The following is a 16045-nucleotide window of genomic DNA, read 5'->3' as shown; positions in this document are numbered from 1 at the left end:
TTGAGGGGTATTTGAAGGTGACATGACGTAAGAGGTTGTTGTATGTTGTTTGTATAGATATGGGAAGTGATAAGGTGGCAAAGAAAAAAAAAACAAGCAAAACACACCTATCAAGCTCTTTGTACTGTTACTGTATGTTAACAGCAAGAATGACACCAACATGTATGTAAGACAACCAAATCCATCTAAATAGGGTTTTAAAAAGTCATTACTATTTAATAAGGCCAACTAATGAAGGTCGCAGTTTCCTCAATACCAACCATACAGCTGAAATGGAGGGAGCTGGGGACCACTTTTCATGCAGGTAAGGGAATATAACAACGATCAATAATAATGCAAAGACACCATACTTAAACTTTTGTGAATAGAGCCATAGTTTTAGGCCTCTCAAGGACTTTCAAATTCTCATTTTGTAACATTAACTGGCAATTTTCTCATTTATAATAAATAACAAAATAATAATATGAGTTAAAGACTGTGGTAAATGCTTTGCAGATATCTCACTCCAGTTCTAATCTAGTTTTTCATTACTTAGTTGAAATAATTATATGTTGACTGTAATAGCATGCTTTTGAAGTGGGCATGCATGGCTTGTTTGCCATTTTCCCTTGTTTAGAACACAAACATTTCCAGTCAGCCAGCAACAGCAGGTTGCTCGAACGTGAATGAGTGTGCTGGATCCAGGTATCACTAGATAGAAGTTAAAAGGGTCTTGTTTATCATTCAGCCACAAACCAACCAGGGCAATACACCTTAAAGATATCACCATCTTGGTGGATGTCAGTCTACACTGTAACTGTACTACTTCACTGAGAGGATCCACAGGTTTCCTGCACCAAGTTCCTCATTTAAAATCACAGGACACGGGACACCAAGGTAAGAGATCATTGTACTAATTGAGGTACAACTTCAAGAAACTAAGTCAAGTGAACAAATGTTTGGGCTAGTACCTTTTTCAGTGTCAGACGTTTGTCTTCTTGCCATCAACACTTCGTGTTCTGATTACACATTTAGAAGTTACGGATAAACTAGGCAAAAAGGGAGAGCTGGTATCATAGGCTAACTCATTTACAAGACATTGAAAACAAAGAGATTTAAACTGTTCATGACACAGAAGAATGCTTATTTTATGTTAGCAGGTAATTTTAAAAAAAGTCTTATTTAAAAAATTTTAAACCATTTGAACATTTCTCAGAATGTGTTAATATGTGTTATGTGTTATATAGTAATCTTTGTGCTGTGAATAAAGCTGAATAGAAGCTGAACAGTAACTACAGCAACAAAGCCCTAGATACTTCTTTTGGAAAATCACATTTTCCAAAAGAAGGGAGATTTTAAATACTCTGATGAAATGCATTGCAATTTTTGTCTTTTATGTGTGAGGCGGTTTAAAATTGAGGCATAAAAAGTTTACAAAATGAGGTCTGTGATAATTCTAAATAATGAACAGTATTAAAAACCTCCATGACTTCCATGCAGGTTTTCTTTTGTGGATGATCTTTCTTATTGGGATAGGGACACCTAGAAGATCAACACGAAATGGTCCTTCAAGCCAATTAAACTTCTCCAGCACCAATTCAACAGAATTATTATATAATTATATAACAGTTTATCTGTGACATTTACATTTTTATATACATTCTATACATAATACCCAATACGTATTTTAAGTTTCTTTAATAACACTGTAATTACAAGTAAACTACTGCATGTTTTTTCAACTAGATTATTTAATTCATATTGAATGACTATGTAACCAACACATTAAGATATACTCAACCTTTCATGAAAACGCTTTCCCTGTTTATGAATAATTGATGTTAAGTTTAAAAAGCAGTAACTTTTAAATCCTTTACATTCATGAATTTGTAATTACAATACTTAAAGTAATTGTAGCTAACAAAACAATTCCATAAACTGTACCCATTTTACACATCCATTAGCTAGGTAAGTCTGAAATGTGCAGTTTTTAAGGAGGAGTCTCTGGTCCTACATTGGGTTAAAGAGTTTACTTGTCTTCTAGGAAGCCTACTTCTGCTTTACTTCCTTGGTCATCCCACCCCAAGCAGTGACTTCTTGGGTCAAAGCATGTTACTGTCAATCAACAGTCGTACCAGCTGAATGGTTATTGATAAGAATAAATAGTCAATGAAGGCATGGGATCTATTTCCCTCTCCAAGTGAAATGACCCAGTCTAAAAGCATGGCTTGCAAACAGAAATTTCTTTAACCTTGTGTAGTATCACATATCATGTTTTAAAATTAAAATGCACATTTGCTGTAATGTGTTTCTTTCAAAACTGCACATCTAAGAGCTATATAACAAACACATGCGCATGGCAAATAACTTTTTTTTATTACTCTACAAAAAAAGAAGAAAAAAAACTCAATAAGGGAGCAACATAACCCAGAACCACTAAGAAGATTGCAAACACAATTTAATAGCAAAGTGCATGTTAAAAAAAAGCTGTTAAACATTACATCCCAAACTACTTACTTTTTAAAGTCCACAATGGGCATTTTATGAAGCTAAATACACAGGTGCATGTTGGTGACAAAGCATTGCCAGCAGGTACAAGCACATTACTGTAGCTGTTCCTTTGTGCCCATAATTAATAAAGGCTTTCCTTGTGTATGAATTGTACCTTCGCACATATGATCAGCAAAGTATATATTCTCCTAATTTTCCACAGGGTACACCATGGCACAAGGGTCGTTGTTTCGAAGTGAGGAGATGTGTCTGACACAGATCTTTCTCCAGGTGGAGGCTGCATACTGCTGCATTGCTGAGTTAGGAGAGCTCGGCCTGGTCCAGTTCAGGGATGTAAGTAGTTAAAGGTCGTGGAAATTATTTAATTGATCTAAATACTGTACTTGGACATTTAGATAGATAATTAAAAAGGGCTCTTTTGTACTATACCAATGATCAGAACCAACATCCTTGCAGTAGTCTATATATAGTCCATTGTTGTCAATTTTACTGTAAATCCATAAATAACTTCCATTTGCTACATGTGCAGTTTTGAAAGAAAAACATGCAACAGCAAATGTATTTTCGGGTACTATACAAGGTAAAACAATTCTCTAATTGCAAGCCTTACTTTCAAGTGGTCTTGCACTTCCTTTATCATTTCAGCTGCAGAATGAAATTGTCCCCACCCATTCAACACCATCTTTCCTTTCATTAACCAGCCAGCTGTTTTAACCCCTGTTTTAATTGTAACAGGAAGTAATTGTCGGTCCAATTTGGATCCTTCACCTGTGACGTTACACTTCTGAAGGACTTTGTCAAAGGAAACGTTTAACTGACTTGAAAGAAAATTTATTAACATCATGTACGTTTTAACACTTGAAGATGAATTTATTTATTACGTAATACGGCAATTACTATATACAAATTTATATATATATATATATATATATAGAATATATATATATATCTATATATATATATATAATATGTATCAAAAAATTATGTTATTGTATTTATTTTTTTGCTACAATATGTGTTTCAAATTATAATTTTGTTTTCAAGCTGAACATGAATGTGAATGCCTTCCAGCGAAAATATGTCAATGAAGTGAGAAGATGTGAATCTATGGAACGAATTCTCAGTAAGCAGTGTATCTATTTTTGTTAGATGTTTTAGTATCAATATGAAAGAAGAGCAGTATATGGGTCCTGTCAGCTCAAGTGATCCAGATCCCAGGGGGGTTCTTCCTCCATTTGCTATTCATGATACATTAACCACTTGTGATATAGAAAATGGTTCAAGGCTAGGTTCTGTGTTCAAAAGAAGAGCTGAGAAATTGTATGCAGATGGTAAAAAAAAGACTATTTTGATTATTTGATCTAATTTGTCTTTGTGACCTAGAAAAACAATTTTGATGTTAAACTAAAGCTTATTTCAAGGGCTTCCCAAAAGTTGAGCGTCACTTCTTGGTCCACCTGAGTTTGACCAATATGGAATGATTCCTATGCAGTGATTTCAGCTCTGACTATGATTTGCAGTGGAAAACACTTGGCTATTTCCAAGTAATGCATACCTCTGATATGTGTGCTGTGGTTCTGTTTTTGACTTGTAGACTACGACATACTGTGCTCTTTGCTAAGTAACTGTTGTAATGTTTGTCAACAGGGTTCTTGGAAAAGGAGATCGAGGGGGAACAGATTGTGACCCAGGACTCTGAAGAGGATCCCCCCAAGGCTCCCCTCCCACGGGAGTCAATCGAATTGGAGGTAAAGAACCCCATTGCACTACATTCCTTTAGGGATGAATGACTACTGGATAACAGTAGTCTACTTTTCTGTTTTATGGTTTGCCACACTTCAACAAATGTGCTGTGCTGAATTCCCTTTGATTAGTTTGCCACTAAGATACATATTCTCCTTCCTTTTTGATTGCAAACTTAAATGATTGATAATTGTGCTGTCCTGTGTTCTACACAGTAGCTAAAATGAATGCTGTCTAAATTCTTAGTTGGAAATAGTTAAGAAAAACTGACCATGGATACATTGTGGTTTACAGTATTTTTATTATTAGCATCAGATAGAGTGTACACTCTAAATTATAAAAGCAATAAGCATCACTCAACTGTACAGTGGGATAGAATTCTGCAATCTACTGTATAAGCACCAGCAAGCATTGTTAACTGAAGATACGCCTGAGTCAAAGCTGCACTCAGATCGTTCAACCGCATATATACGTCATTTAGATAAAGTACTATATACCCTATTAGCCAAAGTGCAGGATTCATCTTCAGTATGTAATTGTCTTAGAGGGCTTGTAATTTATTCCAGTGCTTCTGTAAGGAAGAGTCATTTAGTGGATTTTCTTGGGGTGGAACTGTTACCCCTTTACTCCAAACTGTAACCTTAGTTACCGACTAAAGAAATAAGCCATAACAGTATGCGGCATGCATGAGCAGATTTCCTATTACCAGTCTGCTTCATAACTTGCAGGCCGTTTTGGAGAAGCTGGAATGTGAACTGCTAGAGACAAATCGAAATCATCAGACCCTAAAAAATGACTTCCTGGAGCTGACCGAACTCAAACACTTGCTCAAGAAAACTCAGGAGTTCTTTGAGGTACACGGGAGATCTAGCTGGAGATAATGAGTACGCATCTGAAAGAACTCACAAAGTTTGTTCCAATGATAACAATGGTTAAAAAACAATTCCAGTGCAAATGTTCCTAATATAAACATTACAATGTTTACAGAATGTGTTTCTGAAATAACAGTTAGATCCACATATAAGGTTATTTTAGTGTTATTTCAGGGATGGAAATAAGACTCCCATTCCAGAGCAGTTTAATCCATTCCTGGTTTTTAGTAAGACACATCTGAGCTTGTTACATATACATGTGGCTAATTACACATAATAAAACCTGGAAAGGGGAAACTGCTATGCTTATTTCCATGCCAGTATTTATTTTAATTTTGAAATATAAATCGCTTTTTGCCTGGATTTTATAAGATGTTTTTTTTATTGATCTGTTAATTTAGAAAGAGGTAAATTTACCTGACGAGCTTAATGAAGACACCAATGCTTTGTTGGAATTGCATGGTGCACCTGCAGCTACTGGAAAACTTGGGTATGGCAAACATACGAAAATGATTTCTTATATATATTATTATTATTATTATTATTATTATTATATTATTATTATTATTATTATTATTATTATTATTATTAGTTAGGAATCTGAAAGCCTACAGTAATGTTGTATGCTATTTTCTGTAAGGTAAGATTTCTGACACATTTTAATTCTAAAGTTTGGTAGTGTTGTTGTTGATTCTAGCTAGTAAAGCTCCCAAACTTAGAAAGAGGAAATATGAGGGTTGAGTCAGAACCCAAATTTATATTTGATTCATTACTAGGCATAATTTTGTTCCTATTGAGTGAAATGGGTGACAGGCTGACTAGGCATCTTAATAAAGTAAATGATACAGTGACTAGTAACAGCAGTACTATGCACTTTAGCTGATACAATACACTGAGCCAGTGCTTTCTGTAATGATTAACTCCTTTGACAATCCTCAACATCTGTCCACAACTGGAGAGTGGCGCCTCGGCTATCACACCAAACAACTACGGAGTCCCTGACATGCAATTGGAGGGAGCATTGGAGAGCAGTAGTACAAGGGAGTGCCAGGACAAAATCAAATAAGAAAAATGCACTGGAGATATAATTACATGTACATGAGAAAACTGCAAAATTACAGAGCAGTTTTTTTTTTTAAACCTCTGTACAGTCACACTGTTGAGATCTTCATGAGTTGCTGTTGTTATTGTGCAGGTTTATTACTGGAGTGATATGGAGGGAGAAGATGGCGTCCTTCGAGCGGCTGCTGTGGAGGGCCTGTAGAGGGAATGTCTATGTGAAGCAGAGTGATATGGACATTGAGGTTAAAGATCATGCTAGAGTGAGGAATAGATTTTTAATTTTTTTTTGTTTTATGTATTATTTTGCTTTGTCTAACCGTTAGCACCTTTACTCAAAATAACAAACATGCCTGCATACTTTTTAAATTATATTTTCAATAGGTTTTTTTTGCAGGTTGAGTTTTATATAATATAAATATTATATAGATATATATATAATATATATATAGATTATATATATATATATATATATTTTATCGCGAAGATGGTATCCACTGTCGTACCTATATGACATTTCTCCATTCATATTCCTTTCTGGGCATATATGGGCATATGGTGGCATCTTGTAAGCCATCTGCTTAATCAGTATATACAGTATAGTATAAATATGTGTACGTATTATTATTATATTATTTAATTGATATTATTGATTTTATTTTTAGAAAGAGGAAGTAAAGAAAAATGCCTTCATCATATACTTTCAAGGGGAGCAACTGAAGCTTAAAATTAAGAAAATTTGTGATGGGTAAGCTGGGTTAAAACAAAATATATATCCTCAGCAGTATGAAAAGATGCTGATAAATACAGTAATTGAACTACCAAACACCAGTATGACATGTTTTAACAATACCAGTTAAGTGAGAATCAAGCAATATGTCAGCATCACAATCAGATTAGTGCAAGGTAAAGCGTAATAATGATGTTAAACTGCTTCAAATGGTGTTCATTATATTACACCTCTATGTGAAATGCTCATTTACAGTATATTCCTCTTCCAGGTTCCGAGCCTCAGTCTACCCATGCCCAGAGAACGCAGCTGAGCGACGTGAGACGGTTACAGGAGTGAACACCCGCCTGGAGGATATAAACATAGTGGGTTTGGTGTTAAACACTGTGGTTATTATCACAGTATTCCAAATGCAAATCTGTGTGCTCAAATATGCAAGTACAAATACAGTATTAGGTAAATGCAAGTATCTTGACTTACGTCTGTGAATTTACGTCAGAAAGCTATTCTAGCTATAGTGGAAAGTGTAAATATCCTCCAGTTTGCAATGAAGCCACTAGGCAAAGCATTGTGTACTGAAGTGTAGGATTACAATCCATTATGTGGCATTGCTGCTCATATTTAATGAACACTGATGTGTTTAGGATTAAGTAATGTCTAGGTTCTGGGTTCAGTTGCTCCACAATTGAGTTACTATCATTTTTTAACTATCTGGGTTCACTTTGCTTTGAGCTTGTCTGGAGAATCCCATGTGCCGGCACAAAACAGCCTTTCTCATTCCATTTAAATCATGTTAAAATACTCTCTCTCATATATATATATAATAGTCATGACAAATATCATGAAATAGCCAGGCAAATGTAAAAAAAAGCAGTATTTAAATGAATGGACATATATGTAAATAAATGGTACTGTATTGATTTAAGGTCCTTAACCAAGCTGAGGAACACCGAAAGAGAGTGCTCCAGGAAGCAGCCAGAAACCTTCAGAATTGGAAAATTAAAGTGCAAAAAATGAAGGCCATCTATCATATCTTGAACATGTGCAACATTGATGTGACCCAGCAGTGCCTGATTGCTGAAACATGGTGCCCGGTCACAGACATGGATACAATCAAACAGGCACTCCATCAGGGAATGGTGAGCACAGAGGACTGGCCTCGTCACATGCTGTGAATAGTAATGTTACTCTAAAAAAAAACAAAAAATACTTTTCTTATTTAAAGTAATTGTAGCTAAGAGCTACAATTTGCCATGAACATGCATTCATTACATAGGTGTCAAATGCGCTGTTTTGAAACAAACAGGTTTATAGCAAACAGTATTTTTATTTCATGTATTCTGACTGACATACTTTCTGGATGATTTCACCCGGAGAGTGAAATTGCCCCCACCCTTCCACTGGCTTCTTTCCAGTCAATAACCAGTCAGCTGCTTCCCCTATTGGCTGACATGATTTCACCCAGAAGACAAAAAATAAAAGAGATAAAATTACCCAGGAAGTGAAAGTGCAAACAGATAAGGCATATGAACTGAGTGCTTCCTTTAACCTAAAGTAGTTCCACATATTACAGTTTGTTTTAATTAAAATGCATGTGCTGTAGCATGTGTTTCTATTGAAACTGCTCGCCTGAGACCCATGCAGCTAATGGAAGTGCAAATTGAATTATTGTGTTAGCTGCAGTTACCAAGTTGCTTTAATGTGAGTTAAACAGAATGAAGATACTTTTTTTGTTTTGTTTTTTCATATTAAGAAAATTGTGTTTCTCAGGAACAGACAGGTTCAACAGTCGCCCCTATTGTGACAGTAATAAACTCCAAGATGGAGCCACCCACCTTTAACAGAACCAATCGGTTTACAGCCGGGTTTCAGAACATTGTGGACGCCTACGGTGTTGGGACCTACAGAGAAATGAATCCAGGTCAGCACAGCTTACTGGCCTGAGAGGGTCTGGTTTACTGATATGTGCACACTTGGAATTCCACAGAACTCTTAAATCATATGCATGCTGATTTCAGTCAGGACAAAACATTTTTTGGTATGCAGTTGAGGTATGCACCGCATTTGACACGCTCCATTTAGCTGTCCAAAAACCAGCTCAGCACATACATTATTGTGTGATAACAAATTCTGACCCATATATTATTCCAATTGTAAACGTAATTTAAGCAAACATTAACTGGAGTTATAGATTAAGCATACATTAATAAATAATGGCTCGGGATATGATTAAATGCAAGCATTGTCTACATCTTGCAAAGAGGTACAGTTGCAGGTGGGTTCCCTTGGTTAGATAGACTTGGTATTGAACTGCATAGGTTTTCCTTTCCTGTTGGTTATTAGCAGCATTATTTCTACATTCTTTACAGCTCCATATACCATAATAACATTCCCCTTTCTGTTTGCGGTGATGTTTGGGGACTGTGGACATGGGGCTGTCATGTTAAGCTTTGCTGTATGGATGGTCTTCAATGAGACGGCTCTGAAGAAAAATAAGGGCAGCAATGAGGTGAGACAGATTCACTTTTCCACAAAGGACAAGGGATTATAGCAGTAGAAATCAACTCTGGCCCTTGAGATCCATTCCAGTCCTGGTTTTTACTCCAAGCATGTTCTAATGTAGTTAAATTAAGCTGTTATGAGGCAATTAACTAATTTAGGACCTGGTTGGAATAAACTAGGACTGGAATGAATCTTGAGGGCCAGAGTTGAGTACCACTGGATTATAGTATGGTAGTTCAGAAGTAATATACATTCTGTGATGCTTCTGAAGTGTTCAATCACGTTTTATTATTTGTACTCTAAAGAACAGTTCTTAAAAAGATTTATGTAGACTTATGAAGCTGTAAGTAGCACTATCCATTCCAGTAATTATTTGTACTTCTTTATCATGTGTTCTTGTTTAGATTTGGGACACCTTCTTTGGCGGACGTTATCTTATTCTGTTAATGGGCATTTTCTCCATTTATACTGGCTTCATCTACAACGATTGCTTTGCCAAGTCCTTCAACATCTTTGGGTCTTCCTGGCATGTTAAACCAATGTTTCTGCATAAAAACTGGAAGTAAGACACGAACAGTAATTATTCTTATCTTATTTTTATTATTATTATTTGCAGGTTTCTGGTTTTCAGGTTTTATTATTTTACTGAAATAAGTTTAAGTTTTGGCTTTCTTCACACATACAATAGGGTCTAATTTAACAAATGAAACTCCAGAATCTTTACTCAAAATATTAAATATTACTTTGTGTTTAGAATCATTTAGAAGAAAATGTTATACAAAAGAAAAGTCATATGTGGCTTTTTCGCTCTTTAAAGATTGCCATTTTGTTCACATCACATCTTATATTTTTGTGTGACACTGTAGCAGCTCGTTTCAGTTTCGAGGTAATGCTTAAAGTCACGTCGAAGTAGTAGATATGCTTCTGCTTCCTCTGCAAAGTAATTACCCCACATTGTGTTCTATAAAGATGAGCATGTGTTTGGTTTATGTTTTGCAGTGATCATGTCCTAGAAGACAATATTTTACTGCAGCTTGACCCAGCAGTACCAGGAGTCTACTCAGGGAATCCTTATCCCTTTGGCATTGATCCGGTAAGACAGTACAGTGTTTGTAATACAGGATTTAAAGGAGGTCCACCGTACCGTATCTGAGCTTGAAATCCAGGGCTGTTACATCAACCAGCATTCCTCAATTTGTTTATTCAGTAAGGTAAACTCTTACGATTTAAAAATGTGTTTTTTTTGTTTTATTAGAGAAAAAAAACCTTTGGCATAAGCATGCCCCACAGCATTTTGACACTTGGTGCTGAATTGACATTTAATTCACATCTTAGCTAGTTGCTAAGAGAGATAGTTTAACTGCCAACCCCTTTGCAATACTAGTACCTCCTGGTGCAATCTGACAATGGCCACCAGAGGGCGAAATGGGATAGCATGCTGTTGATTTTACCATTATCTCAGTTTTAATGAAACAATATTAGGTTACGTTCTCTTGCCCCAAGTGCTTCATTTATTTATTTGTGCTCTTGTTTTAAGATATGGAACATTGCTACGAACAAGCTAACTTTCCTGAACTCCTACAAAATGAAGATGTCTGTTGTTCTTGGTATTGCCCAGATGATGTTTGGAGTCATTTTAAGCCTTTTGAATCACCTGTAAGTTAACATTTACAATAACAAGTCGAGGGGACTGCAGCTCAAAAACAAATCCAAACCTAATACAGAGCACAGAATGTACTGTGTATTGTAACATGTGTTAATAGAGGGTTATTCAATTAACTTTAATTTTCATTTACATCGCTTTTGGTTGGAGTTTGATATGTTTCAGCATTCAAACACCTGCCATCAGCTTATTCAAATTGTGTTGTATGTGCTCACGCTAATGTTGCTGATTTGAGTAAATGTTGCCTTTAATTGTTCTATGGTCAATGGGTTGTCGTGAGGACAGGTGACAGCAGAGGCAACTCAATGGGCCAGCTTCTGACAATTTCAGCCTCTGAGTAGTGAGCACTGGCTGTCATGGTGCCCTGCTTCCCTAGTGACAGTATTAGGACAGGTGTTTCTAATATTTGGGTCCTACAGGAGGATCAGTTATCATTAAGAATTATTAGCTGCTAGACCCCTGTAAACATACAGTTGCAGCGCAGTGAAACTTCCTTCTGTTATAACTGAAGCACCGAGGCTTAAGCAGTGCAGCATGCTGCATTGGAATCACTGTTTTTAGGTTGTTAGAAAATTGGATACAGTTTGTGGGTCACCTTGGTTATCTTTCTACCACAGCTACTTTAAGAGGATCAACATCGTCCTGCAGTTCATCCCTGAGATGCTTTTCCTCACCTGCTTGTTTGGCTATCTGGTCTTCATGATCATCTTCAAGTGGTGTGCCTATGACGTTCACACCTCTCATCAAGCTCCCAGTATCCTCATCCACTTCATCAACATGTTCATGTTTAATTACAACGACCCCACTAATGGACCTTTGTACACATATCAGGTACGCCATCAGTCTGTAGCTAGACTGCCATAAAATCTTCCCCTTTAAAACTACTGAAAAAAATACCATAGTAATGTATATTCAACCGCTCTTTGGGACTAAATCACTATAGTAAAATGAAGACAACAAAATACAGTACAGTATGTTTTGATCTAGAAACTTTTTTGAGAGGTGAAATGTATATAAATAAAAATACATGTACCATTTATGATTAGTGATTGTAATACTGGGCAGATAGTGTGTGCATAACGAAAAATATTCTTCTGCATTTTAGCAAGCGGTTCAGAGTTTCTTGGTCATTCTCGCCCTGGTTGCTGTGCCATGGATGCTGCTGATTAAACCTTTTGTTCTGCGTGCCAGTCACCTTAAATCACAGCGCACGGTGAGCAAATCATATTTTATTTTGATATCTCAAATGGTGTTTGTCAAACATGCTTCTTTACTATAATAATTAGAGGAAGTGTCTGCCAAATTATATTAAGGACAAGAGCAGCAAAGGTATGGACCATTACTAGAACAGTACCACTGTAGTAACATTTTCATTATTTAATATATGAATGGCATGAACCAAATAACCCTGGAAGTTCATTACAGCACCATGGTGCCACACATGGGCCAGTGTGCTGTTAATTTTTCAGATTCATTATTTTCGGTTTCTGGTAATACTGTATTCTTCTCATAGTTCTGCTAAGCAATTAATCATCTTAAAAGTATTCCATTAAAGTATTCTTAAAAGTATTCCAGTTGTGTTTTTTAGAATATTTCTGTAAGGTTGTTGCTTTTACCTGTATACTGTATCGTTCTAACCAGAGAGCCAGTGGCCCAGAAGAGATTGAGGTGGACGTCCTTCAGCCAGACCCCTCAAGCCACTCTGACCACGATGGTGGGCATGATGAGCATGCTGATGAGGTAGATTTCTCCTTACTTCTTCTAACTGCTCTGTACTTTTCCACACCTGTACTTCTCCCCTTTATACACAGAGAATTGTGAGGGTCTGGAACCAACTCCAGAGTAATGTTGTTGAAGCTGACACCCTAGGATCCTTCAAGAAGCTGCATGATGAGCTTCTGGGATCAATAAGCTACTAACAACCAAATGAGCAAGATAGACTGAATGGCCTCCTCTCGTTTGTAAACTTTCTTATGTTCTTATGTTCTTAATGTTTCTTCACGATGCACACACACACACACACACACACACACATAAACAAACAGAAATGCAGTCATTACTCTACATAACTAACCCTACGGTAGATTGGAATCCATTTCTTTTCAATTTGAGTCAGGGCAGTACACCAGGGTATCTGAGAACACAACCCCCTTGTACATAAGATGTGACATATTTTGCAGCATATCTTGGTGTGCAAAAAAAAAACAAACAAACCAAACACAATATTTTCACTTGGCTTTGCTACAGTGTTCTACACGTTCACCTTGCAGTACACCACAGTATGCTAAGGTAGATGATTTGTATTAATAGTTTGCAATGTTAAACACGTATTTGGCCTATGTTGGGGCACTATTTTTCTACCTACACATGCAATGGCAAATGGAAATGTACTTAAAGGAATACAACACTCTAAAACTAGCAAAGAATTACTCAGAACAGCATTGTATCTGCTACTAGCTGCAATCTTGCTAGATTTATACCATTGAAATTGTTTAACATTTTTTCAGAAATCACTAACTGGAGCCCCCATACATTAATAAACCATATACAATGCAACACTGTGTAACTTTTTTTGTTTCTTAATTAAAAGACAGAGTTGTAACGAGGGTGTCTATTTTTAGTTTAACTTTGGAGACATCTTTGTGCACCAAGCCATCCACACCATAGAGTACTGCTTGGGCTGCATCTCCAATACAGCCTCTTACCTGCGTCTCTGGGCTCTTAGCTTGGCGCATGCACGTGAGTTATCAGCACAAGTTTTCCAGTGAATTCAACCAGCCATCTGTGATACTAAACTACCTAGTAGAAGACATAGTTTATAGTTGTATGTTACAAGCGTTTGAGACCACAGTGTAGATGATTACATTCTAAAAACACATTTCTGGTTCTATGAAACCACAGAGTATTTTCATACTGTTCTGTATTCAATTTATACTGTACCTAATTTCTTATTTAGTTTTGTGTATTACAGTATTGGCCACAGATCCATGTTATTTAGTGGACAACAATTGTTTGAGTAACATGTTTCCATAATGCGGTGGCTTGCCTGTATGTAGAAAGGTTTTTAAAGAAAGAGCATTCTCTGTGCTCTCGCTCTTCTTTCTCCGGTTTATCGTCTGCATATTCACTGCTTCTTCCTCCCTAGAATTATCTGAAGTGCTGTGGACTATGGTGATGCACATAGGACTCTGCAGCTCCAGCTGGGGGGGGCTGATTGGGGTGCTGATCATCTTTGCTGCGTTTGCCGTTTTAACCATTGCTATTCTCCTGGTCATGGAAGGACTCTCTGCTTTCCTCCATGCCCTGCGTCTACACTGGTACGTAAATTGAACCACTTTAAAAAAATAAAAAAAAAATATTGGTTGAACAAATCCTTAATAGTTATTGGTTGATTTATGATGTGATTTATAAAGTCAGTCAGTGTGGTGAAAAAAATAAGCATGTTTCATTTTTTAATTACACAAAACCTGCATGTAAATAACCCTAAATCATACAATCGCAATCTGGTCGCAGTGTCTTACAGCATACAATTTTACACATCATTTATATGTAAAACAATACATTGAAGAGTACAGAAAGCTGTTTTTGCCAGAGTGCAGCATCATTCATTTATGAAGTTGATCTTTTATAAAGGTTTTGAAAACCCTGGTGTACTGTCATGTTATTTTCTTAATGCAAATCTTTCATATGTTATAATTCTCAATGTTTGTTTTATTTTTATTACCAAGGGTGGAGTTTCAGAACAAATTCTACACAGGAACAGGCCACAAGTTTACTCCCTTCAGTTTTGAAGCCATCTTGTCTGGATTTACTGAAGATGCATAGCCATTTTATTTGAAAACAAAACTAATATTTAAAAAATGCTATTTTGTTTCAAATCCTAAATCAAGGCCATGTTCGTCAAGTAAGGAATGGCTACTGTTGCTAACAGTTTATTGTCTGTTTTGTTTTCCTATAGTTTTGAATCCAACCTCCCTAAAGGTCTTAACTTAAATTCATTGATGCATATGCTGTAATTTCTTTAATTCAAATGATTTGTACTGATGCTTTTTCCTTCATTTTAAAGTGTTGTTACATACAGTAAAACAATATATACACTGGAAGGTATTTTAATAAATCACAAGTCAATTTGTTATGCAAAACAGAATACTGCTGGCATACAAGGAACTTCAGCTCAACACTTCCTCATACACCCTGAAAGGAAAGAGATTCAGTTCAACCTTGCTTCCATGCAATACATGGAAATAACAATATCTTCGCCCAGCTAGTTTTATTGTGAAATTTGTATAGAAAAGAATAAAATAAAATCGAAATAAAGTCTTGGAATGATGTGTATTATCACTGGATAATACCTTCTATTCATTTGTTTAGCACAATTCTGAATATTGTTTTACAAAGCATTTGGAAACTTGATAATTTGGCTGTGCATAAACCTCTCTCTCTCATATATATATATTATATATAATCAAAGCTATTAAAGCAGGGTTGATAAAGTAACCAACTCAGTGTTGTTTTTCAAGTCTGCCCTGTTCTTTTTTAACAAAGATTCAGAAACTAAAGCCTAATGCCTTAGCCACAGGGGATTTGGCATCCTTTGTTTTTATTCAAAAGATCTCAATGAGATATACTGTCAACAGAGTACACAGGGCGTCTGTTTAACATCTAGAAAGACTAGGAGGGTGTTGGTTCAGAGAGAAGAACTCCTTTTCTGCTGCACCTGGTTTTATTCCATTTAATCATATAGACTGAAAAGAACTTGTCAGGAAAATAAGAAATAAAACAAAAGAAAACACATCTTGACTTATCATTTTTTCATTCAGTTGTTTGTTTTTTATATACAGATTATATAAGAAATTACTAATGTTCATAAAGAAATAAAATACAATATATTTTGTACAGTTTACATAGGTTACTGGCTAATCGCTTTTGCAGTCAGTTTAATAAACAGATGGAGTGTTGAATGGTGAAGCACTACAGTACAAAAAA

General features: G+C 36.0%; 1 protein-coding gene across 1 annotated transcript; it reads left to right on the top strand.

The window, feature by feature from the left end:
- The first annotated feature begins 159 nt into the window (after window positions 1–159).
- Window positions 160–15844, top strand: LOC121318092 (V-type proton ATPase 116 kDa subunit a-like). The gene is made up of 22 exons (XM_041254365.1): window positions 160–304; window positions 728–876; window positions 2693–2823; window positions 3535–3613; window positions 4138–4238; window positions 4962–5087; window positions 5507–5595; window positions 6301–6427; window positions 6830–6912; window positions 7166–7259; window positions 7821–8033; window positions 8665–8815; window positions 9264–9403; window positions 9801–9958; window positions 10396–10489; window positions 10934–11052; window positions 11677–11890; window positions 12165–12272; window positions 12701–12799; window positions 13681–13798; window positions 14205–14376; window positions 14788–15844. The coding sequence occupies exons 1-22, from the start codon at window positions 273–275 to the stop codon at window positions 14882–14884; spliced, it is 2694 nt and encodes an 897-aa protein (XP_041110299.1). The 5' UTR covers window positions 160–272; the 3' UTR covers window positions 14885–15844.
- Window positions 15845–16045: the final 201 nt, after the last annotated feature.

This window comes from Polyodon spathula, chromosome 7, assembly GCF_017654505.1.
Source record: "Polyodon spathula isolate WHYD16114869_AA chromosome 7, ASM1765450v1, whole genome shotgun sequence".
Lineage (NCBI taxonomy): Eukaryota > Metazoa > Chordata > Actinopteri > Acipenseriformes > Polyodontidae > Polyodon > Polyodon spathula.
This window is presented reverse-complemented; position numbering and strand designations above follow the sequence as displayed.